Source organism: Vanessa tameamea, chromosome 6, assembly GCF_037043105.1.
Source record: "Vanessa tameamea isolate UH-Manoa-2023 chromosome 6, ilVanTame1 primary haplotype, whole genome shotgun sequence".
Classification (NCBI taxonomy): Eukaryota; Metazoa; Arthropoda; class Insecta; order Lepidoptera; family Nymphalidae; genus Vanessa; species Vanessa tameamea.
The window spans coordinates 6,165,079-6,192,331 of NC_087314.1; the positions used below are offsets into that span (position 1 = coordinate 6,165,079).

Below are 27,253 nucleotides of genomic sequence, written 5' to 3' on the forward strand. Positions count from 1 at the left end.
AGTATGGAGAAAATCATTTGACGGTTTTGACTTATTATTCGACATCGCTGTCAATAAATTTTCAGTCCCTCCCAAGATCTCAAGGTGGGAGCACGTCAGTTTTTATTTCGAGCCGAGTCTTATAATTTCGCGAATCGTCTACGCACACATAGACAAGTTAGCATAAGGGTGGGGCGCGAGTGTCGTGGGATGCAATTGTTAATTTTTACTTTTCAAGATTTATCGACTATTAGTCAAGTCACATATTATTAAGTTATTTCTTTGATAAATAAATATTTTTGTAATAATTAATAAAATTGAACGATTTTAATTGATTTTTTAATTACCCTGTATGAATCTACCCCATGGCGTACGAATTTACCGCATTTACTGTACGAACGTACCCCTACCATACCAATACGTGGGGTACATTCGTACAATTATTTTCTGTAGAAAAAAGCCTATAACCCTTTAACCTTTTGTCATAAGAATTTTGGACTTTTTTGTAACAAACTATAATATATTTGTTACACTTAAGCACATAAACTAGGTAAATACGACAATTAATCACATCGTAAAAAAATAAAATCGGAAAAGTGTACGAAGGGTAACTATTTTCCCCTAATGTCGAATTAAAAGTACAAAATTATAAGGATGAACATAGTGAATACCCGAATGAACCTGAATGTAATGTAATTTTTGCACTATCCTGCTTATTTTTTTCTCTTAATACGAAATTTAAAACAAACGCCAACTCATACCCAAACTCATGTCGTTTAGTTCGTCTGCTTAATTCCTAATTATTTAAATGCTTAATTAAAATAGTGCATAGTGCTAAGTAAAAACGGTTGACATACATTCCATTTTGTACTGATGCTATACTTAGTTAGTACCTTTCATGACCAGATACCGTCAGCGGGCCGCCCCCCTGATTTTTGTGTAATATAAAATAATTTTAATTGACTTGTTTAACCAAGAAGATTTATGTCTTTAGTTAATTAAAAAAAAACTGATTAATATTTACCTCCATTATTTTTATTTATAAAATTTAAGTAAGTGATTATTTAATGTGTCTTAACGCCCTAATTCGTTATACCTACCAACCTTAAAATATCCAGAAAATAATTATTTAGTTAGAGGAGAGCAGTAGAATCAATAAAAATCATAATGTATATGAGGCATCTTAATGCACTCTGACCGCACCCTATGCTAACAAATAATTTATAATTGTGTTTGCGAGTGACATCCTTATAGCTAATACATTACTCATAAATAAATGTATTTTTATAAATCCTACGTTATGAACGCGCAATGAAAATTTAATTTATTCGTTGCAACGAAAACAAGCAACTAATTGTCTAGGGGGTGCGTACGATACACTGCACAATGCAAGTGTATTATTGGAAAGTACCTATGTGTGTGTTCTAAAATAAATTCCCACGCTGACAAACTATGCTCTTAAGTTATCCATTACTGTTTTGAAAAATAATAGTGACATTAAGTTATTACAGTTAGGTATTACACAGAGGTAGGCGTACACAGAACAATAAAGGATGCACTTACCGTAGTTATAAATACATATATATTAAAATAATAAAGATGAAGCGACTGTTTCCTTTTAAGAGGATAAGTAAATAGAATATTTATAAAAAAAAAAAATTGGTATGTGTTAATATATTTTTGCTTTGCTGATTAATACATTAAAATTACTCGCTTAAAAACACTTTATAAAAAACCGTCCAGCATAATTATTCATTTATTTCTAATCTTATGATTCATGGACGATGTTTTAATTTAATTCTATTTAATAAACATACTCGTTTAATGGGAACTTTGGTGGTAGGGAGGGTTTTATGCAAGTTTGTCTGGGTACCACTTTTCACATATTTTACCCCCAAACAACATACATCTATTTAAAATTAATTTATACTTGTAAAATAGCAATTCAAAAGTGCTTAAAAAGTCTGTTTGAATCATATATATTTTTAAATATAATGAATAAAAGAGGTCGAAAAGAAGATAAGTAAAAATAAAAACACAATTTATGGAGAAAAAAAACAGGTCACGTACGAGAGCTACACTTGCCGAAGGTCGAATCGGAACTTCTTTATATTTTACCGTTAATGTTCTCTTCTATTTCTCTTAATATTCTGCAAATGTATGTAGTCAAATTATGGATGGCGTAACGATAACAATATTCGTCGTTCAGGAACTTTGAGATATTTTTGACAGGCTTTTTACAATAAATTATTACTAAATTTCTCGTCGTCGTTTATTTAATTTATGCAGTAAGCATGAGTGACAACGGTGTCGTAAACACAAGGCACTATTATATTTGGATAAGAAAAAATATAAATTATAGCAATAATATTGCAATGAGCTTCTTAGTTTAATTCGCTCTGTGTAGACATCTAGATTGATTTTTTTTACAATGCCTATTTTCAAGGAATTGTTAATATTCCTATTTTCCTCTCTAAGTAGCCAACTCGTAAGCCGTTGAGTATCAGTCATCAAAGGGATTTGAAGCGTAACCTGAAACGTTATCTTTTGTTAAATGTCACCAAATTGTTAAAACATGATAGATAATATATTTTTTTTATAATATTTGTCGACGGACAGGCAAATAAGCTACCTGATGGTAATTGGTCAACACTGTCCAGAGACATTGTGGTTGTAAGAAATATAAACCTTTCTTTAACCTTGGGAACTGAGATGCTATGCCCCTTGTGCCTGTGATTACGTGGGATCATTCTCTCTTCAACCCGAAACACATCGATATTAAGTATTGCTATTTGGCAGAAGAACATCCGATGAGTGGATGGTACCATCCCAGACATGTTTTTACAAAGCCCTACCACCAAATACAGGACTAATACTTGTATAGATAAATTAGGCTTTTCCAAAATTCAAAGTCATCTATTTTTCTCGTAAATGTTTGTATATAATTCACGAGTTCTGTACACAGAGAGCCATCTCCGTAGTACTAGTATGTATGCGGTTAATTTGAATTGTAAAAGAGAAGTGCTACTGTGATTGCATTTCTCTGTTAAAGTCCAGTGCTTCATCTCAACTCGATAGGCTATCAGGTATGCTCTGGCAAATAGGAGATTCCAATCCATTTACTTTTATCTTAGTTCATTTAACATTGCAGAAAACAATCTTGCATTTTTTTTATATTTAGATTATTGTACACTTTTTAAATAATATGAGATTACGAATTATATCTAATTCTCAATAATTCAAAAGCATAAGAAAGTAAATAGCCTGTACGAGTTCCACTGATGTGCAAATGTCTTCTCTCCTTTTGTTAGGTTAGGAATCATTGATAACTCAGCACTAATGTAATGATGGTTACTCGTGTGACAGATTTCTTCCGGCAAATGCAGGTTTCTTTACGAAGTGTTATTAAGCACATGTAACTGAATGGTGATTGCCCTTAATCAAACTAGTGATAACTTAATAACCAGGCATTTATTTATGTACAATAATAAAAATGTTACATGTTACAGTATCCAAAATAAAAAAAAAAGTGTGAACAATATTCAGTTCTTATGCGAAGTATCTCATTAATTTTAAATTATTTACATTCTATTGTTGCTCTGCTATACAAACTGTAAAGAAACAGCAATAAGGAACGGTCCGTGATAGATGCAAATAGCTCAGAAGTAAAAGTTTTTTAATTTATTTATTCTTGCTTTTTGCTTCATTCTAGTATTTTAACTTTCTGAGCAATATGCGTATATCTTCGTAGCGTCTACCTTGACATCTAATTTACATAATTAATAATAGTATAAAAAGACGTACTATTTTAAATGAGAATATTCCATTCAAAATTGCATATCTTTAAACTGATATATTCTATGTATAGACTAGCCATTTATACTTTTCCAGTATTTTCTATTTACAATAGACGATGATATACAAATGTTAGGATTAATATGTGTATTATACAGCACTGTTTGAATCAATTACAAGCTAAATTAAATTTTGCATATTTTTGCATATCCAATGACTAAATATTTTATACACTTTATTAGATAACATTTTCGCCACAGTTCTATGTATTAAATGGTACAGGTATCGGTTGCTTCTAAATTATCTTTATTTACACATAGAATACATAAAAGCAAAGCATATTACACAAATACTCATTGTCTCTCGCCCATTTTCCGATAAGTATCTCGTGTAAGAACGCTCGCCACGAAAGTGTAATCTCTCTTTAAGTTTTCGCACGGCCGGTATCGACTGCTTATACCCATTTCGGTGAATTTCAGTAATATTGTCGGAATAGCAGGCTTACAGCCTTTCACGGTTTTTATGGTTAGATGAAACCAATATCGGATATTGAGATTTTATATCTAAATCACCAACTAAATATACATATATATATAGTCAGAGATAATTAAAAAAAAGTGAAGTAACAGTCTGCAATAGGACTTCTCTCCTCTCGAAGAGAAAGTGTTAGAGCTTATTCAACCACGCTGCTCCGACGCGTCACATGTTGGATAAACATGTGCTTGAATTTCATCCGGCACATGATGCCCGAGATGAATAGGAAAATTAGGTACATGGAAACAGAGACGCTTGCCTAGATTGTAACCCGCAATCTTAGGCTATTCACATGTTAAAAACACTGGGCTATTTCGGCTCTAAAAGACAGAAAGTAAAAAGCAATTATATCTCCAACTATTTCATGGTTTAATTCAAATGCTAAATAGTTTTCGTTTATTAACAGTTATCAAATAAATAAACTTAGTAATTAGCTCGTTCATTAGTAGTTTAATTAAAATACCAATTAGTTATTATAAAAACTATGAATATTACGTTTATGCTTAGGTCGTATTTTCATAATAACATATGTATGTCGCAATGACGTAAATAATCTTTTCCCAAAAAAAAAAAACCAAATTAAATCTTATCAAATGTCTTATAATACATAATTTTTAACATTCTGATAATGAAACACATGTACAAGAGTTACATATATTATATATAGTTGTTGTAGTACATATACTTGCTTCAGTTTTTCTTACAGCATTTACTTTGCTAAGAGATATCTGTATATTGGGCCTTTATCCAACTAGATTTTAGGGGTCTAGATTAACTCGTTATTCTAGAGCCCCAAGTCCGTGGTCTATTCTCGGATTGTGCCAATAAAAAGTAACGGGGTTTTTCCGTCAGAGAATAATGTCAGCACCAGTACGTGTTAAGATAATTGTACTGATACATTCATTTAGCACGTAAAGCTATTTCTGCACCTGATCCCAGTCGTGTTGGATTGCTGTCCTATTCGATTAGAATCTAGGAAGAATATCTTTATTATATATACTGCAATAGTACATGGCGATTCAAACGTGCTTAAATGAGATAGACTACCATGTCTCCGAAACCCAGCCACGGGCACCCTTTATTATTGAATAATAGCAATTTTTATAAACTTTCAATGCATAAAGCACAACTGCACTGCTGCACTTAAATTGGTGGTAGGGCTTTGTGCAAGCCCGTCTGGGTAGGTATAACCCACTCATCAGATATTATACCGCCAAACAACAGTACTCAGTATAGTTGTGTTCCAGTTTGAAGGGTGAGTGAGCCAGTGTAACTACAGGTACAAGGGACATAACATCTTAGTTCCCAAGGTTGGTGGCGCAATGGCAATGTTAGGAATGGTTAATATTTCTAACAGCGCCGATGTCTATGGGCGCTGGTGACCACTTAACATCAGGTGGCCTATTTGCTCGTCCGCCAACCTTTGCCACAAAAAATACATTTGACAAGCAAGTCTTTTCCAACATTTTAAACACAAAGTTAGTTAAATACAACTACTTATATATAATATATCCTGTCTGAAATTCAACAAGTGTTAGTTCCGCGCATTTTTATCGTCTATATAATCTTGTTTTGAATAATATATTTAATTTATTAAAGTTTTTAACAAATATAAAACCAACAAACTTACCATTGCATTAAATACCAATCGTCGTGTCATTTCTTGTAAAATCACTGTAAATAACATAATTAAATGAAACATATGAAACATTAAATGTTGCTTAATTAATGTAAATTATAAATATTGGAAACAGATGTTAATTTTAAATAGCCATGAGTCATTTCGCGTCATTCCTAGTTAATTTGATTTATGAACAATGTTTATATTTACATTTAGGTATAGTACATCTAAGGATTTTGGCTTGTGCTTTGATTTATGGCTTATAATAATAGTCAGGTTATGCATCACCGTGTCGTCCACGCGAAGGAGAGCTACTCCATGTGTTTCCCAATTTAAACCTAATGAATTATTTGTAAATCATACCTACTAGTCACCGTTCGAACTTATTTTCCAAAGCTTATACCTTCGTCGTTTCGACTACGCCTAGATAAAAAGGGTTTTGTAAGGGTTATATGAACTAAAACTGGTTTGTAACTAATTTAATTATAATTATTCTGCAGTAGATTTACTTTACTGAAACTTACAAATATTACCTACATAATTATTTTGAGCAATTCTAAATTTAAATATATATTTTTTTTGTATTATTGTGAGCAACATCTTTTGTTTCGTTTTTTTTTTGTATGAAATTCTGTTGTAATTAAATACATCCATGCCATTAGCAAGAAAATCATAATATTGTGTTACTAACATTTAGCATTTAGTTAAGTAAAGAATATATAGAACAGATCTTTCTTAATCGTACCAAAACGAGGACATCCGAATGAAATTTTGCTGCGTCTACATTGGCATAAAATGCTGTACTTTGACAATAAGCAACATATTAGCAAAATAATCGGTTAATGTTTAATAATTTTACCAACAAACTATACCATTTATGAAGGAGTTCAATATGGCAAAAAGTTCGGATATAGTATCAGTAATAATAGTATAAAATTTATTTTAAAGTAAAAGAAATATTTTTAAGCAAGTAAGCACATCCACACATATTAAATCCTGGGATCCATTGGAATGTCTTACCATTTATTAGAATACTTTATTTACCATAGAAGTGTAATACTATAAAATGTATGGAAATATCGGTTCGAGGTATCCAATAGTACCTATGAGTGTTACGTAATCAGATTTGTAATTTTTACGTAAGCCTGAAAAAACAAACATAAAAAATAAACCTCATTATATAAAAATGATTTACGTTGAATTTAAAACAAATGTACTATTCCTATCCATTTAAAATATAAAGCATAATTTTCGGCGTTTCGATATAATTCCTCGGCTTCAGATAAAACTTCGACTGTTTTAGGACTTTAATCGAATGCCGGAGAGCGTTCTTTTGGATAGATATTGAACAAAGCCGCACTTTCGATGAGGGCTACGGTTATATTATGTGTGGATATCACTGAATATTAAACGAGAACTAGATTGTAATGTTAGTTTAAAGCACATATGATTATATGACCAACAACATTAAAATACGCCAAATTTATTAAAATAATCTGTATCGGAATGTTTCAGAATTTGGAAGAAAATCATTAATTTTCGCGTTCGCTATAGCAACAATAACAAATAAAATTTTGTGCGTTACAATAATGAATCCATTTGTAACATCCATCTACATTTCATTTCCCAGGGGATTTCGTTTAATTAAATCAATCCAACCACGCAGTATTTCTGCGACGACGAATTTACTATTATAAATTGCAATCTAATCTTGTAAGTGTTGTTATCTGATTAATTAAAATGTACGTTTCGATATTATCTATCTATCTATCTTATCAAATCAAATGTTGATGTATCTTTCGCGCAAAACTATGACTACAATACACTATGTACTACTTGTACACTATTAATATATATTTCTATGAATTTTAATAAAACGTAATTGTAATAATATCTGAGATGGTTCAGTAGATCAATCTTAACTGACGATTTCGAGTTATTTTACAGTCAACTGTATTATAACCACTGTTTCATATTAAAAATTGTTTATATTTAATTTTATTTTATGTATATCCATAGTCTGGTGCTATAAGACGCGAAGGGACATTTTTAGGTAAAATGCCAAGTTTTGCCATTTTCTAAATTATTTGAAAAATAATTATTTGTACTAATTTAATATAAGATTAACATTTCTTATATCAAAAATACCAAAAAAACATATGCTGTATAAAACAACCAAAATCTATAAGTTGTTTCTATTTTGATTAAATTTTATTATCGGCCTTTTTAGTACCAGGTCATTGACGTGCGGTTGTGAATATGCTTGAACAATCTTAAGAGGAGCAATGATACATTTACAGGCTTAACATCCTTCAAATACATTTTTATTTATCTTGATTACAATTTATACTCAGTCATACGTGTCTGCCTTGGATTATACGTATTTGTTGTCTTTTTTTTTATAAATCTTTTGCTTCTAATTCAATGATTTATAAAACTAAACAACAACTATACCTTAGGTATTATACTCATGTATGTACATCAGGGACTAATGTTAGTATTTAGTTGCTGGTAAGACTTAGTACAAGCTAAATTGGGTAGATACCATCTGCTCATCAGATATTCTACCGCAAAACAGCAATACTTAGTATTATTGTGGACCAGTGAAGTGTGACTGAACCAGTGCAACTACATACACAAGTTACTCTCAAGGTTGGTGGCGCATTGCCTTTTGTAAGGAATAGTTATTTCATACAACATCAATGGCGCAATGGCAATGTAAGGAATTAATATTTCTAACAGCGCCAATGTCTATGCGCGCTGGTAACCATTTACCATCAGGTGGTCTATTTGCTAGTCTGCTACCTAAAGGCACCTCCACTTTAGACTAATTTCTACAAATAATTACTATTGTAGTGTATTTTTTTTTCAGAAGGTAGTTTGTTAAAAGTTTTTGATATAAAATTATTTGAAATATTAAAAGTATGCAATTCATACTACCTGTATGTATTTTAAGCGGTAAACGTGGCACGTATGATTATAATGCGAATTGTTATTGTAAGAACAATGCTAGGCGCATATTTGAGTCGGAGAACAAACACAACGACGCACTTATATTTTTCTTGTAGACGTATTTATATAATTATAAAATATATCATCCATATTATTATTATTATTTATTATTATATTATTATTATTATCCATACTAACATTATAAATGCGAAAGTAACTCTGTCTGTCTGTCTGAAAATTATACCCCTAAAGGGGTGAAATAGGGGTTGAACGTTTGTATGGAAGTCTGTAATTTTTTAAACTAGAAACATGGAACTTTATTTTTAGGATACTGATTACAAATGAGTAAATACGTATTTAAGCGTTTTTTGATATTCTACCTCTGAGGGGGGTGAAATAAGGGATGAAAGTTTTTATGAAAGTCCATCATTTTTTAAATTAAAAACGTAAAGCTTTTTTTGGGATACTGATTAAAAATGAGTAGATACGTATTTAAGCGTTTCTTGATATTTCAAGCCTAAAGGAATAAATAAGGGTTGACATTTCGTATACAGGTTAGTCTGGAAGTCCGTCATTTTTAAAGTTAGTAGCATGAAATTTTATTTTTGGGGTACCGATTAAAAATGCGTTGATACGTATTTAAACGTTTCTGGATATTCTACCTTAAGGGCTGAAATACACACCAATGTGGTATACAAAGAGGTCTTATATTAACTTAATATTATAAGTTAATTTGTAAATATATTCATATTCTACGCGAGCGAAGCCGCGGGTAACGCCTGTTTATTATAATTAAAATAATTATCTTCAGTTTATTTGAATATGATCTAAATTACTCATAACTAACGTAACAAGATAATATGTGTTATATTAAACAAAAAATATTATAAAGACAAGAAGTCATTTTGGTCGGTGCATGCTCCGACCAAAAATTCATCAATGCTGGTGTTCCACAAGGCTGCGTTCTATCACCCACTCTGTTTCTTCTGCATATCAATGACTTGTTGCAAATCAGGAACATTCACTGCTATGCAGACGACAGTACCGTAGACACCTCATACACCGGCCGTGTTAAAATTTCTCGGGAAAACGTCGAAGAAAACCGGAACAAACTTATGTCTGAAATTGAGTCTTCGTTAAACAAAGTCTCAAATTGGGGCCGGCTAAACCTAGTCCATTTCAACCCCAAAAAGACGCAAGTTTGCGCGTTAACCGCCAAAAAAACACCATACGTCGTATCTCCACGACTTGAGAACATTCCGATAGCCGCCACAGCTAGTATCGGAATACTTGGCGTTGATATTTCGAGCCTCGTTCAGTTCTGCGGTCAATTGGAATGCAAAGCCAAATTGGTATCAAATAAGCTCGGTGTGCTCAGCAAGGCAAGACAATATTTCACGTCGGTCCATCGCCTAAGACTATACAAGGCGCAAATTCGGCCTCACATAGAGTACTGCTCTCACCTCTGAGCGGGTGCTCCCCAGTACCAGCTCCTTCCATTTGACCGTATCCAACGTAAAGCAGCTCGAATTATCGACGATCAAGCCCTTTCTGATCTGCTCGATCCTTTGGCTCTGCGTAGAGATGTTGGATCATTCTGCATCTTCTACCGAATTTTCCACGGAGAATGTTCCGAGGAATTGTTGGGATTAATCCCGGCAGCTGAATTTCACCTTCGGACATCTCGTCAAAATTCTAAATTTCACCCGCACCACCTAGATGTCCGAAAAACAGCGCGATTCTTAAGCCATTTTCTGCCTCGCGCAACCACTCTGTGGAACCAGCTTTTGCCGGCGGTTTTTCCGAACCGATACGACTTGGGAACCTTCAAGAAAAGAGCGTACTTATTCCTTAAAGGCCGGCAACGCACCTGCAACCCCCCTGGTGTTGCAGATGTCCATGGGCGGTGGTAATCACTTTCCATCAGGTGAGCCTGCTCGTTTGCCCCCTATAACATAAAAAAAAGTCAACAAGTCTTTGTAACTGCACACACTTGTAAAATGTATCATCTAAAATTACGATAAAAAACGGAAAAATTCAAAAATAATTGTATTTATTATAATTAAATTATTTTTCACTTCATCGCGAATTATATAAAAAGCTTTCACGTTCAATTACATCTTTATCTACTTTATGATTCAACCTATTTTTATTACACTACATTTATTTAAGTATTGAGTTGTAATCTTATTTAATTTGTTGTAATTCGTCAGTCACTTGTATGTCTGAATTCTATCAACGCTTATGAAGTCACTTTATTGTTTATTGTTATCGTTCAGCTCATTAAAAATACTGCGAGTGATTTCTTAATTTACTAATGGCATCCGGAATCATTTGAGTTGCGAAATACAAAATGGCTGAATATGATTTCGTGCTAATGTACAATTATATAGTGCCGTGAATATAAATAACATTGTTAGTGTCTATACGAATTTATATATATGTATATATATACAATACGTAAGTGAATTTGTTTTTCTCTAACGCTTTCATAACTGCTAAACCGATCGTCATTAAATTCTGCATGCACATTACTAAGGGTTCAAAAGACACAGGGCACTTAATACCTTAACCCTCTCTCTAAAAGCAAGCGAAGACATAGGAAACTAGCACATGATGTATACTTGTATATAACACACATTTGTTAAATTAAAGTTTAGAATTTTACATATATATCTCGTTTGTAGTGTAATCGTTTATTTATGAAAAACGATAAACGTAATCTTTAATTTAAAATCGTAATCTTGTTTTTTTACTGTAATGAATAATTGCTAATTAAATTAAGCTGATATTTGAAAGCGTGTAAAGGAAGCGCCTGTCGGCTTTAAATCGCATGCAGTAAGATGGTGCGTGCGCGAGTCCGTCAGGCGCTCACGCAAAGGTCGTATTCCCGATTTGCGATAATCGCACCCAACCTGCCTTATTGCCTCTCCATCTATGCCAAGCTTTGAGTGACAATGTTAAGGTCATCGTGGGACATTTACTAACGATTAGGGAAACTATTTTCGTACGGTTGACATTGAAACTTGAAGGTTCGATATTATATAAAACCATTAGTATTATATTGTTGTGTCAAAACTATTAAAGTGAAGAATTTACAATTCGCCGGATAATTCATTGATAATGGTATAATGTTTAAGTGTTCTTTATCTATTTATTAACAACGCTTATTTAAACAATGACGCGTTGCCAAATTTTAATGCTTATATATATTAATTGGTATATTTGGTAACTGATAACATCAAAATATTTTACATTTTTATGAAACATAGATATTTAGCATATTTTGTAATATACTACAATATAAGGGAGGTACTAACATTGCATGATAACCTTTTCGAAGGTCAAAATTTGAATACGTTTTATTGAATCTAAATTTCGATGCGAAAGTTATACCGTACTAGCAATTTAGTAGTCTGAGAATTCAGCTACAATATTCGAACTCGGATAACGACTAGTATAGAGTACATAAGTTATCCACATATAATTAAATCGATTCCATAAATCTTAGATATCTATAAGACTTTAACTTTTTTTTTATGTTAGAGGTGGCAAACGAGCAGGAGGCTCACCTGATGGAAAGTGACTACCACCGCCCATGGACATCTGCAACACCGGGGGGCTTGCAGGTGCGTTGTGGCGGCTAACGTTTTTTTAGCAGTTAACGCGCAAACTTGCGTCTTTTTGGGGTTGAAATGAACTAGGTTTAGCCGGCCCCGGTTTGAGACTTTGTTTAACAAAGACTCGATTTCAGACACAAGTTTGTTACGGTTTTCTTCGACGTTTTCCCGAGAAACTAATAAGGGAAAGGTAGATTTTTTTTTGAAATATTTTTATTCTTGTCGTCCTGACAAATTTAAAAAAGTCCAATAGCCGTCTAGAAAATTTACTTATGTTTGCTCATAAGTCACAAACAAAGACGAATTCTCAGTATCGCAGTTAAATGGATCGACTGTCCCAAACAAACGAATAAGCAACGTCATTACTGTATTCCAGGTGACTCAAAAACTGTTAATTTCCTAACTTACTACTGCTTAAGAATTTCTTAACAAAGAAGACCCAATAACTTTCACTGGCCTGACTCTGGATTTGAATATAGCACTATTCACATTGCGCCATACATCCTAGTCATTAAATGAAGCAGCTTATATACAAATATCATTACTTAAATTACATTATTTATTAACATTTGTAATCAAAAGTACAAATGTTAATAAACAATAAAACGTAATATTAATGTTTCTTTAGTAACAAAGGTAATCAAAATGCTATTTTTATAAAATGAAATCGGTATACCTTGTGTCTTTAATAATGCCTGTTTTACGAGTTGACATAAAATATGTCCAGCCCTGAAGGCAGGGTTGCTACGTATTAGGCGTGTAGCCAACAGATGCCTCAATGTTCGTTCGAATTTATGTAATCCAATATTTTTTTTTCCCTGTTGTCTTTTGTCAATAATGTATATCACAAGTCCAACTTAACTTGTTGCGTTGTTATATTCATATTTGAATTATTTGAATTCACTCTGATTGTAACAAAATACAAAAGGCTGCATTTTAATCTCTCAATATTTTCATAACTTAATGTAAGTTACAACCTTTATTTTTATTTATTAAACAATTCAATTACAAAATTAATTCCTCTGATACAAATGTCATAAAATAAATTTTATCTTTTCTTGTCCTATTATTTTATTCAAAACATCTTATACTGAATTTTGTAAAGCAATTTTCGTAGCGTAGACGAGCGGTATCGATTTAATGTGAAAACTTAAATTTGCTATTAGATTCTGTGTACGAAACTTGTTGTAGACACAGTCAAATAGTAGCCATTGTTGCGATGATTTTAAACATTAAAATAAAACGAGGTATTGGTTTACTCTTAAGACTATTTAATCAACAAGAAAATATCAAACATTTTAAAATTTTGCATTGTAATCTAATGCATCACGGATCAAATCGTGCATACTATACATTCCATTTAGCAATCGTCGATAGTACATTACCTTATATATTTAATTTATTATGTAATTTCGTAGGTTTGTGCTTCAAAATATTATAAATAAACCGTTATTATAACAGTGTGCGTATGTGAAAGTCAATTGTATCCGTGTATCTCACGGTGGATAAAACATTATAAGGAAAAATAGTGATAATGATATAAGGAAGCATTAGGATGAGTGGTCGTCACCAGCTTCGCGTGCCCGAGGTGCGCGTGAGCGGGGCACCTGCAGAGGACGAGCAGGACAATCCGCCTACAGCACTGCCACCATTCGCTCTCACTCTTGCATCGATACCGAGACGTAGACATTCATGGATCTGCGGGTAAGTACTTTCTAATAATATAATTTGTCCTGTGAATATCTTAACAATAGCTGCTCCGTGCGGTTTCACCCGGATTAATCGTTTTGCTCCGCCCTTTTGGGTTGTAGCAGTGTGTAAAGCAGCCTTCAACCTTCCTTAAGAATTGGGTTCCAAATTTGAAAATATATTTTTTTTAAACCGACTGGTAGTTCCAGAGACCAACGCGTTCAAACAAATTTATTAGGTTAAATTGACCAATTGGATCAAAAATTGTACCATACGAGTTGATTTAGGATTGAATATTTATCTTTTACTTAATTTGAAGTTATTTTAGAAAACAAATGTGGTGTTTGTATTGATATCAGAGCAGTATTAATACTTCAAACGTCCACTTATCTTGTAAGTAATTGTATTAAGTATCATCATTTTATTATTACATATATTGATGTTGGGAAAATATCTTCTTCCTTATACTCTAAGGCAAATAAAATTACAAGGCTGTCGCAAAACAAATCTTTATTTTATAGGGCGTGTGAGGCTAATTGGGCCTGTTTAGTATTTACGTCGTCAGATTTCTAACACTAGACACAAATACTGCAAATAAATTGAGCCCAATTTTTTAGTCCATTAAGTATAATGGAGTGAATTATTGTCTTGTATATTTTATTTAAAACCTAAATGTTTAAATTTTTCCTAGTCCGTCATGGAAAACTCATACCCGGAATCGTTTATGTTTCAGTCTCTTTCATTTGTTAAAAATATTTCAATCATTAAGCCTAATACAAAGGATCAATATTTATTTATTCATGTATTCTGTGTTATACTCCAAAAACTATTATTAAAAACTGAGGCAATCAAAGAAAATCTACAACTATTGCTTGGAGCAAAGGTTTTCTTATTAGTATTATTATTATTATTAAAAACTCGGGTTTTACGTTAAACAGTAGTTGCCATTAAATAAAACTTTTAAATAGATAAAGACATTGACATGTTAATAGAATTATGATGTAAGTACGAGCATGTTTCTTTTCAAGTTGAAACATGACTCAGCAGGTGTCGTGTCTGTATTATACGGATATTTCCAGCGTCGACTAAAGTGTCTGTAAAACAATTAATATCAGTTAATATTCATGAGATGTTCTACACCAACACAGTATCTCGAACATTATCAAAACAAAGGCGAATGTAAGTGGCAACCTAACCTCGGCTATTGTCCTAAGAATTATGTATGCCTTCAACTGTTTTGCGATCTATTATCTAATCGATGCTCTTTCTCAATATTACTTATATTTAATATGTATTTTGCATATACACGTATTTATATATATAGTCGATATTGAAATGCTAAGAACTAAGTTCAAAATAAGGCTATGAAAGTTACAAGTATAAGTTAAATACTGTTCAAGTACATTAATTAGCGAAAAACTCTTTCGTCTGATAGCCGATTTCATAATAGTTCAGTATATTGGATATTTTTTTGTTGTTGTGTATGTTACGCGATAACTTCGTCGATTGTGAACTTATAATAATACTTTTTTAGTGGTGATGATGGTGTTTTAATTATAAAAAAATAAAGAACATGTCCACGGGTTGAATAAAGTAAAGAAAACAAAGAATTTATTACTTGTGAAAATTTTTCTTTCATCGTCAACAGTTTTGAGCCGATTTTAATGATTCGTTTTTACATGTAATACTTATTTAAAAAAAAAAAACTACTCCTTAGGATGGAATGCTTACTTCACTTGTGTTACAGCGCTGTTATAATACTTAAGTAATACTTTTCGAAAGGTTTTTCCATATTTAATATATAAACATTATCTAAACAATATTTTTTATCCATTCTTCTCCAGTTAAATCAAACATAATGTTACATAACTGTACAACAAACGGTACAACAATATTGTGCATACAAACTTAAGCTAAAACTTGAATATAAACTTTTAATTACGTTGAACATAAGTTGGTGCATTACTCTTGGAAAACATTGTTTTCGATATTATTTGTATGATATTATCTTCATTCATTGATATGTGTATTTCGTTCATTGAAAACAAATACTTTTAGTATTATGCCTAACTTATTTTGAGCCTTTCTTATAAATGATGTTTAGCGCGTTTTTTATTAAACACTGATTTCACTCTTTCTACCATTAATTTGGCGTAAGATAGAAGAAGATAGCACTACTACTAACCCTCTTAACAAATATTATAGACACAAACGTCAATGAATGGTGTCATGGATTTTGTACTTGAATTTCAAATACATTATTTCACAGATTTTTTTATATAGGTCACTGAGCATGTAATTCAGCTGATTATGTAATGGGTCGATTATATTATAGTAAATAATAAATTGTGTAAGTTAAAACGTTTTCCCTTGTCATTAAAACAAAGAGGAATATAGTGATGGAACTTGATATCTAAAATAAATATCTTTGAGCTTCATTTCAAACATGAAGATATCTCTTGGAAACGTTCGTTATCTTCGACTCAAAAACAAAGGATGACATACCTTTTAGGAAAATAAGTGAACATCATGATCGTTGGGAAACGAATCAATCTGTGAATAAGGAAATAACAGTTTGATTCCAATCACTGTTTTGATGCTCCATTGCGAAACGACGTAACTAGTTAATAAAACCATTACTGCAATAACTTTCGTATAGTTTGTCTTTGTCATTTTCAGTTTAACACAATCCTTGTCTCTGTATTCCATTAATCTTATCAAGTTATGCCTTGAACAAAAACTTATCTTTATGAAAGTTTACGGTATATCTAACAGTAGAAATAGAGTGAGAAGGATTAGAACGATGATAATTTATCGCCGAAGTCAATATATCGTCTGAAATGTTCAATTTCTTTGAACGCCACTTAAACGATTTTGTTTTAGTTTTGTTTGTAACTTACAATGAAATAAAATGTGAAAAAATACTCATATAAGAATTTGAAAATAACAACCCTATTAGTGTGATAAATCAGTGTTTTTACTTTTGGTTAAATAAAACAATTGATTCATTTTAGAAGTTTATAGTAGGTACCTTTAATCAAATAATTCGTTATTTTTTTTATAAATATAAATTAAATTACGGTCTTTTAAAAAAAATACCAACTATACAATTTGGAAGTAATATAACTTATGTAGTAATGATAAGTGACTCGTTTTACTGAATTAAAATATTGGAGAGTGAAAGGCATTTTTCTATTGTTATTTTTTTATCTAACAATAGATATGGTAAAGTATATTTATATGAACCTGCAAATTGGTCATTTGGTGGTATGTGTTTACAACCGGCCATAAACATTGGCACTGGAAGAAATATTAACCATTCCTTAAATCTCCAATACACCTGAAACCTTTTAAACTATGATATTATGTCACTTGTGCCTTACTACTTCATTCATCCTTTAAACCGAAACACAACAATACTGAGGATCGATGCTAGACGGTTGAATATGACTGCGATGAGTGGGAGGCAGCTACCTAGGCGGGTTTTCACAAAGCCTTATCACCAAGTAAAAGTTCCTTTAGTGATCATTGATACGCGAGCAGCAATCATACATTTGGATGAGTCCAATTAGAACAGTATCAGCTTTGTCGATCTTTACATATATGTAATATTTATTCATTTTGTTGTCTTTGTCTCCCATTGTTCATAAGATTTTAGAGAGATTTCAAAAATAAGTCGAAACTCTAGAAAATTGGAGTCAACTTTCGTGAAGGTTTTTGGCATTGTCCTCAAAGTACAATAGGTGACACGCGTATTGTATCAGACTTTTTTGTAGATTTATGTTCCTATCCATATTGTAAAAACGCTAGACATAATCTTCTTGGTTAGGTATACACAGGATATATCAAGACATATGTATAGGGAAGGTTAATGACTTTTATTTCTACTGCATAGTAATCGTCACAAAATATTTGGTATAGGTTATGGAAAAAGAAAAGTCAATAAATTGATATTAGCCGATCATATATTAGTTCTGTTGTAAGTCGTAATAAGCGAATCAGCTGATAGTTTATGGTGACATTTAGTGGCTCGCCTAGAAATGTTATGATGTGACTAAATATGTTTCAAAACGTTAATTTTAACATACTTAATAAAAACAATTTTATTATACTATAATAGACTATATTATTATATATTATATTTAAAGAATTACAAGGAATATTATATATATATATAACAATAAACACTCTTTGATTAGTAGCTTTACGCTGAATCATAAGGACCATAGTTTTTTTTTTATAACGAATACATTATGAATAATTTGCATGTTTATTTGTGGATTTTTGTTACATAATAAGTCATTAAAGAATATTACGTTTTTAAGTTAATTATATGAGTACATACCGAACGTCTAATAACACTTGTTAACTAATATACAATCGCTTAAATCTGAATTTTAAGTGTCGCAGTTATCTTTTGTTATAATTACTACACGTTGAGTTTTGTATGACTAAAGTGATATAAAAAAAATCTCTATTGAATATATTCTATGAAACGATAGTCTAACAATTGATGTTTGTTTCGGAGTTTAATAATTTGATTTATCAGGCGCCACCGAGTGCTCGTATAAATTAATTCAATGTACACACAACTTTTATATGGAATAAACTCTATTCTGTATGATAAAAGCACTACGATTTACTTAACAATTTTCAAGCAATTATACGCTGCATTTACCCGCTCCAACTTTGTATTCGTACTATTCATTTTATACACCTATATATATATATATATATATCCTATCTCATATAACTATATAAGTAACTTTATTATATAACTGGTGTATAATACCAGTTTAATATAGGTTTTTATTTGGGTCAAATCTTATAACTGAATTTTAAGTCCGTTCTCGACTGATTGAACTGAAATTTAGCGCACCCTTCTGACGCTGGTAACAATACAATTAATAATACTTGTATCGTAATTTCATCGAAGTTGCCTTCATAAAGCTTGTTTTCGTAAAGATTTACTTTTGATATTAATATACTATGGTCTATCATCCTTTAATAATGGAAAATTTTAGTTTATAACGTGATAATAAACGTGCGAATGTAACTCTGTCTGTCTATTGAACTGATTAAATTTGGAAAGGACATAGGCTAAACAACCTAGGCTTCTGACCAACCAACTGAGAATTATTAAAGTTACGTTGTTTAAAAAACGTTAATTGAAAAACATTAAACGAGTACAGTTATACGTTAATATGAAATTCTCCGTAAACATTTAGCACCTACATATTGTTGAAACATAATATGTGTTATACAAAGTTCTAGTGTAGGTATCTGCAATAACTATTCTAGAGCTTGCCAGAATATCGCATGGAACAGTGCTTTTCTAAACGACTATGTTGAAACACATAGCTTTATCTCACATGATATACAGAATATAAATATAACATACATTATATGTGTAGAAACTACGAGGTACACAATTATAGTGAAATATTCATGACAATTGAATATTATCGAATCGAATGAATAAACGTTTTGTAACGATTTGGAAAAACGATTTAAGATTAACGTGTTCCAAATATCCATACAATATTATACATTTGTATCCTTTTCCCGTTCTGTTTTCTATTTTCGAAATGAAAACGTTGGTGACAGCAGAAAGTACCGTTTTCGTTTACATTTTGATGAAAAAATTCCTTTTAAAAAAAGAATAATCTAGAACTCATTTGTCATGTTCTCGTCACTGTTTGAGAGCGTTGATTTTTCATTATAACATTTTAAAAAGTGAGAAATCTTGATAAATATTTCTTTGTAATATCAAACAAAGTATTCGAAAAAATAATTTTATCTATGTACAATAAAAATAAGTTAATCTATGTACAATGTAAGAAATTGGTTTATACATTGGAATTTCTCCTTGATTGTAGACGAACCCTTTTCTTTTAGCCTTATGAGTCCTGATAATGAATGGCACACAATCTGTAGTGAATTTCAGATATCAAAATAGATACCGAAACACTTTTTTTTTAATTTACTTCAAACGCGTTCGTCACTTCAAATCGATTTTTTTAATAAAAATCGGTATATATATTTAGTATTATATTGAATATATTTACAAATATCACGAATTAAAAAAAAATACTAGTGGATCTCCCGTAAAACTTCGCGTTGATTCAAAAGATTTGGAAACCCATGACAGGTTTTTTATATCATTTTGGCGCCAAATATACAATACAGTTCAGTTGGAATGTTTACAAAAGGGCTTATGTGAAAATGAAGTTCCAAACTAAAACTACGTATATTTATGTTTTACTATTATTTTATTTATTATAATTTAATGCTTAAGTAAAATAACATAAGACATTATTTGAAATACGCACATCATTTTAATATGTCTTAATATGACTGTTTTACTAATAAAAAATCAGAAAATAACTTGTCTTCACACTCTTCTGTATAGTCCATAATTCAAATAAGACCTTTTGCACTAACAGGTGCGTTTCTACTACGATATCATGAAAAATTGATGAGATAAAGTTTAGGACAGTGCGACATATTTGAAACTCTGCCACAGGTTATTCTTATCCTCGGTCGCACGTAAATACGTCGCAAGAAGACGACATTCAACTTCAATATTCATAAAACTACGCTATAGATAATAACAAAATACTTTATTTTTCAATATAGAATAGCATTGAAAATTTGTACCAGATATTTTTATGTGGAACAACTGTTACATACATTCCTTGTAAAACATCTATTTCTAGCAAGGACTGTCTTCAATAGGTTACAAATACAATTAATCATTGTACGGATACAAATAAAATAATAAAATTAAAAAGAATGATTGTAACCTCTAACCTGTAAAATGTAGGTTTTACGTTAAATGTATATAGATATAGTAGGATTTCATCTCTCTCAAGGAATAAAAAAAAGTATCGAATTAAATACTGGATGTGCGCATTGGATGAAAATAAACATTAAGTAAATACATATATTTATTATAACATACGTCGTACACTATTGTTGTGAATCTGTTTAGAGAAATTTTTTGTAAAGGCTTTGTACGTTTCTTAAATTTTTTGTATCTGAGTCAGAAGAGTAATGACAGACAGAGAGTTATCACTGTTAATATTTTTTAATTTTTCACGGGAATATCTGCGTGTATGTGTCAACAGCTTTGCTGGCCGGCGCTAGTTTGCAGTTTACGCGCCAAGCCGCACGCGCAGTGCGCACAACGCTCTGGCTAATATAACTTCTATCGAATCTAAAATATAACGAGAAAGGATGCTTCATTATTTTCACTACATGTGAGATTAAGAGAGAGTGCTGATAAGAGTGAGTGATACTTCTATCAGATTATAGTGCATCGGTAATGACAAATCAACTGTGTTTTTGTGTCAGTGAACTAACTAAGAAAATGTAGTGTTATTATTTATAATCTTTAAAGTATACAAGCAATCATTATCTTTACGTGAGTCTTAATTATCTAATGAATTTCAAATGACGTAGGTATTAAAATAGAAGTAACATTGTAATTAAATTAAAAAAAAAAAACGTTCATAGATGAAAAAAGCTGAAATATAATTTTAACATAATAAATAAAAGATGAACAGTAAAAAACATGTCTAAAATACTCAAAACCATGTTTCTTAATTATTTTTTTACATTGTACAATAAAGAATATAAATTATGATAAGAAATTTTTATATGATGGAAAAGTTCCAATATTCACAATTTGCATTTAGCTTATAATTTCGAAAAAGTCCTTAAAAAAAATTCTATGATAAATAAATCTATGACGATTTATTTCTTATTTTATTCAACGCCATAAACAAGGACAATAAATTGTTCATAGATAAATGAAGGTCAGTTTTTTATCAATATACATAAGGATTCTCGCAATACACAAAACCTCCTAAACACACAATGATATGATTTGGGAATATGCAGCCCTCGGGTTATCGCGAACTCTCTGAATAAAGAAATTACTGTGTCTGCTATCTTTTACACAAAGTTGGCATGTTCTGAATATTAAAGTTTGTGAAGGCGAGCGTTATTAAAAGATTTTGAATTGACGTGAATGGATATATTTTGTGAATAATAAGTGAAATAAATTCAAAAGATTATTATATATTCAAAGATTGTAACAAAAATACTGTTACTTTTTCTTGCTTTACATTTAAACAAACCGAGTTGGCCCAGTGAATAGTAAACATTACTCATAACCGAATTTTGCAGGATCGAATTCGAGCAAGTACCGCTGAGCTGTCATATTATGTATATTGGTATTTATAATACGTACTTGGCAGTGAAAGAGAACATCGCTAGGTAGCCTGCATGTATCGGATGAAAATCTACGCACGTGTATCCAACCCGCATTGGTATTGGAGCAAAGTAATAGACGGAGCGCTTAAACTCGTCTTTAATTAATTAATTTAGCCTAATTAGTACTATATTCATACATTGTCTGTGCACGCCTTGTGTAATATTATAGTCTAACTTTATTTTTGAATAATAATATATTACTTTTACTGACTGTAAGAAACGATGGATGGATTGTGTGAAAGACGATATGGTTAGAAAGAATGTTACTAGTGAGATGACGTCCGACAGAGAAGTATGGAAGAAGAAGACATGCTGCGCCGACCCCAAGTAAAATTGGGATAAGGGCAGGAGGATGATGATGACTGTAATCTATATACCTATTTAAAAGCGAAATACCATTCACGGGTTAATCACAAAATCTCAGAAAATATAACACCTACAAACTTGTAATTTGGCAGGTAGTTTCCTTTAGGTTGTACACATTCGCTAAGAACGAATTTTACGAAACTCCACTCGTAAACAGAACGGGGGTTCGAAGTTTGTGTTTTATACATTTCGCACGGGTAAAGCTGCAGGATGAGCTAGTTAGTTGCCAAATAAATGATGAGAGAGCAAGCCTTAGCCCAGCAGTGGGAAGTGTTCTTGCTTTTATGTTAAAATTATTGAAATAGCGCTCAACGTAATATTGCATTAGAATAGAATTGATAATATTGCAAAAAATACTTAAAAGCAACTCAGACCGTGGAATGTGTTAGAAGAAAATTATACAAATTATTTTTAGTACAAACTTCCTGCTGCTTCCGACTAATCATCAAACGAACAATCATTTCGCCAGAAATCAATCTTCCGATTTCTAGGTAACAAAAATAAAGTATAAATAACAAAATCGACTGGAAAAAATTAATGTGAAATTTCAGTTTAAAAAATTTATAATGTATAGAAATTAAATGGGAACGTAACTCTGTGTACCTATGTTTCTTACATCATTGATTGAGATAAAATGCTGACCCGGATTGTTACGCGGGTAATGTGGTAAATAAAAATTATTACGTATGTAGATATGTATATATACTGTTTACAATAGGCGGCACTAGTATTTAGAGCATTTTACAATTCTAATAATCATTCAAAATGTTGTATTCTGAACGCACAGATTGACAGATTAATAAGAAACATCGTAAATTTAGAAATGTAGATATCGTAATATGTCGCGTTAAAAAAAAATTAAAGTATTTTTGTAGTAATCATCTGTTAATGTATTTCTAATCTTCTGAAATTTTGTGTTACAAAAGTTCGCAAACTTTTAATATATTTAATTAAATGTTTTTTTTATATACCAAGAGTCTAATTAAAAACTTTACAAAGTTATCCTTACAAAAATAAAACTATTAAGTAGGTTATGAAATTTTTTTAAAATAAATTATTCAAAACAACGTCTGGAATAGCCTATTGTAAAAGTGTTTTATTCGTCAGGGAGCAAAAAAATAAACTACTTTCAAAAAGTTTTTCTAGTGATTGATTTATTGCTCGTCATGGCAAAGTCTACTAATATTGAAAAGCTATTTCAGAATATTTTCAAAGATCAAAGTCTTGATTACTATAGACTTTGAAACCAAATATATATATATATATATATATATATATGTATGAATTTATATTAATGTAAATGATCGAAAGGAACAAAACAGTGCTTCAATATTATAATTAGTGCTAAACATCCGCTAAACAAAGTTTGTGAGCACGGCCGTAAAAAAATAATATTTATTAAAATTTATGTTTTAGAGTTACGAATTTCGAAATATTAACCCAGTATTTGTATAAGCGTTCCTATAGTAAATAAATATATACAACAATTATAATATATTCCTTTGTATTACTTTCTCGTTGTTTATACAGCGAAACTAGTTATATTTTTTCTAGAGATATAAATTTATTATTACTGAAGGTTAAGACATAATAAGTGTTTTTTTTTTTATGTAAGAGAAATTATGTTATTTCTAAAAACTTTAATTAAACGTAAATAATAGTACAATGATTGCTTTTATACTTTGATTGAATAACTTTTCTTTTGCTAAACATTATTTAGATTCGTTACGATTTTTATTTAAAGAAAATGTGACAAATATACTTGAACAGTGGCGACATCTCAATAATTCACGACACATTCGTTTAAACTTTGACTCGAACCTTTGGAATAATGTTGCCAATCGCTGAATTGGAAGAGGGCGCCACTGCGCTACTTGCGGCCAACGCGAACCGACATCGAAGGACCCGTGACCGCGTGGTTACCGCTGAAGTCCGCGCTATACGCCGTAGGCGGGGCTGGACTGTAGTTGGATCTGAAACTAGGTAAGTCTCCACGTCGCTAATAGATGCCGCTATTATTGAAACTGTGCTATAGCGATTGAAGTTTTCTATATCATCCATTTCAATAAATATTAATGTTAATAAAATAAATATTACAAACCATTTAATTTAATTATTAATTGTTTCCTGTCTATAAACTATAAAGTTAAATAATATATTAATTCAAATGATAAATTAACCTCTTAATATATTATATAGTAAACTACGCATTTTGTGACTTTCATTTTTTTCCATAAATATAGGGTTCTTTTATAATTTTAACGAGAGAAAATACCCTAGTAAATATATAAAATATAGAAATTGTGTATGTTTGTCATTTGTTCTTTGAAGTCTTGTTCTTTGTATATTTTCACCGATTGTGTACCGATTTCAATAATATATTTTTTTATAATTTGATATCTTCCTGAAACAAAATGCAAAATGGAAAAGCTCATTAATAATATTGATAGTTTTTACGTGAATCTGAAAAATGCAACAAATTTCACACTACTTTTACTACTAAAATAGTTTTAAAATTTATATTTATTAAGTAACTTTTAAATTTTAAAGCGTATAATTTTACATTTACATGGTTTTATTTTTATTTTATATATTAGAATAAAAATATTATTCTTATTAAAACAAGTAGGTCAGTCAGATAAAGCACGTCCTGATTTTTAATAAATTCAGAATTTGTGTTCGGTATTTGACATTATTTTGAAAAAAATCTAAATTGTTATGCAATTATTACTATCAAGTTGAGTACTATATAAATGTAGGTACATATTCAAATATTTTTAATTTATTTAATAAATATTTTAGAAATATCAACTTTGAATAACAATTGAATACATTTTGTTTGAATTTTTTTTTCTTTCGTTGTCTGATTTCAAAATATTATAATTTTTTAACTTTTGGTTTAATAATTGTCAAATCAATTACGAATTCAAAATAACTTTGTTCATAACAGTGTGATCTGCGGTGTCATTAACCATGCGTTCTCATTTCATCGTCATTGATTTTTCTATTATAACCTATATACAAGTATTATGCATGTAAGGTTCATATATCTACGTAGGTAGTACATAAAATATTCGCAACTAGAAGCTTGAACTAACTATGAACTACGACATATAAACTAATTGGCATGCAGTTGGAAGCAAAATTGTTAAGCAACATAACTTGTAACATAATATCATAGAAAATTTTTGACTGAGTTTAATATGACATGATCTTATATCATATTATAGTAAAATTATTTTCCATATAGTAAATGTTATATAATTAGAACCTTTTCTCGCTTACATGCTGTATTATTTCATACACATTGAGTTATGTTTTACTTGGAATACCATTATTAATCTTTGTAATTGCGGACAGCCTGTCCGGTGAAATTCGTTGTAAATATAACCGTACAAGCTTCTATTGCCTAAGGCCACACAGTTTCCTTTCTTATATTATATATTTTATATCATATTAGTTCTTCGCTTCAACAATTTAACATCATTTTTCATAGTTACTAGTGTCAAAAACGTATAATATTTTGTTATTGTATAGCAAGCAAATATTTTGAACTGTTTGATTGAATGCATTTGAGTAAAGAATGTGTGGCGCAGACTTAAAATAAAAAATAAAAATATTTTTTTAGTGCGCCTTATAAAACGAGGGTTAACTTTTGAGTCTCAATATTTTAAGGCTTAGGTTGTGCGTTGTTGCAATGACTGACTGCCTTAAGTCGGGACATTGTTTTTTATGGATCATTGTTGGAATTTTTTTCATTGTTTATCTAGCTCAATGCTATTGCGTTAAATCTAAATATAAGTAGTCAAAAATACTTATCTTCTTCTTCTCAGTTTAACTTTGGCGCGTGATATTTTACGCGGCAGTAGAGTGAAATGGCAGAAATCGTCACGTAATTAAAAAGCATTGTGGACCCTTCAAGTGACTTTCCCTCCCTTTCTCTTTCCATTTAATAGAGATTCGTTTTTATATATATAGATTAGAAATAAGTCTATATCAAATTCCTTCATTCAATATAGAAGCATTACACTTACTTATTGATTTTCAAATTAAACACTAATACTATATATATTAAACACAGAACATATTATTTGTTATAGTTTATTTTGTTTACTTTTATCAAATTGGTTAATTATGTTGCATTAAAATATTACAAATATTATTTCCTATTTCATCTTTTAATAATCAAACAAATTATAAATAATATATGACTAAATTCATCAGTAATACATGAATTATTAATATATTCGTTATTAATAACTGAAAAAGATAAAAATATCTTCTCCACCCTCGAGTCCTTGAATTAATATCAACAATCTCTGAATTCATTACAAAGCTCTACTCGTCGTTTCGGCACAATTTATTTAGCGAGGTATTTGAGAAAAATGAAACGAAATATATAAAATAAACCATTTAA

The 27,253-nt window shown here is 30.7% G+C and overlaps 1 protein-coding gene across 6 annotated transcripts in view; it reads left to right on the forward strand.

Annotated features, from left to right (window-relative positions):
• The window catches only part of LOC113393514 (3',5'-cyclic-AMP phosphodiesterase), a 335,667-nt gene that overhangs the window by 156,683 nt on the left and 151,731 nt on the right, over nt 1-27,253 (forward strand). Inside the window, exons 1-2 of one of the 6 annotated variants that reach the window (XM_064215172.1) lie at nt 21,390-21,480; nt 24,557-24,819. The exons of 3 other annotated variants lie outside the window; for them this stretch is intronic. In XM_064215172.1, the coding sequence (XP_064071242.1) occupies nt 24,668-24,819 (152 nt within the window). In that variant the 5' untranslated portion in view covers nt 21,390-21,480; nt 24,557-24,667. Of the gene's footprint in view, nt 1-13,919; nt 14,206-21,389; nt 21,481-21,510; nt 21,617-24,556; nt 24,820-27,253 lie in introns of those variants that run through there. 2 more of the 6 variants (XM_026630445.2, XM_026630446.2) reach the window with 2 other exon arrangements.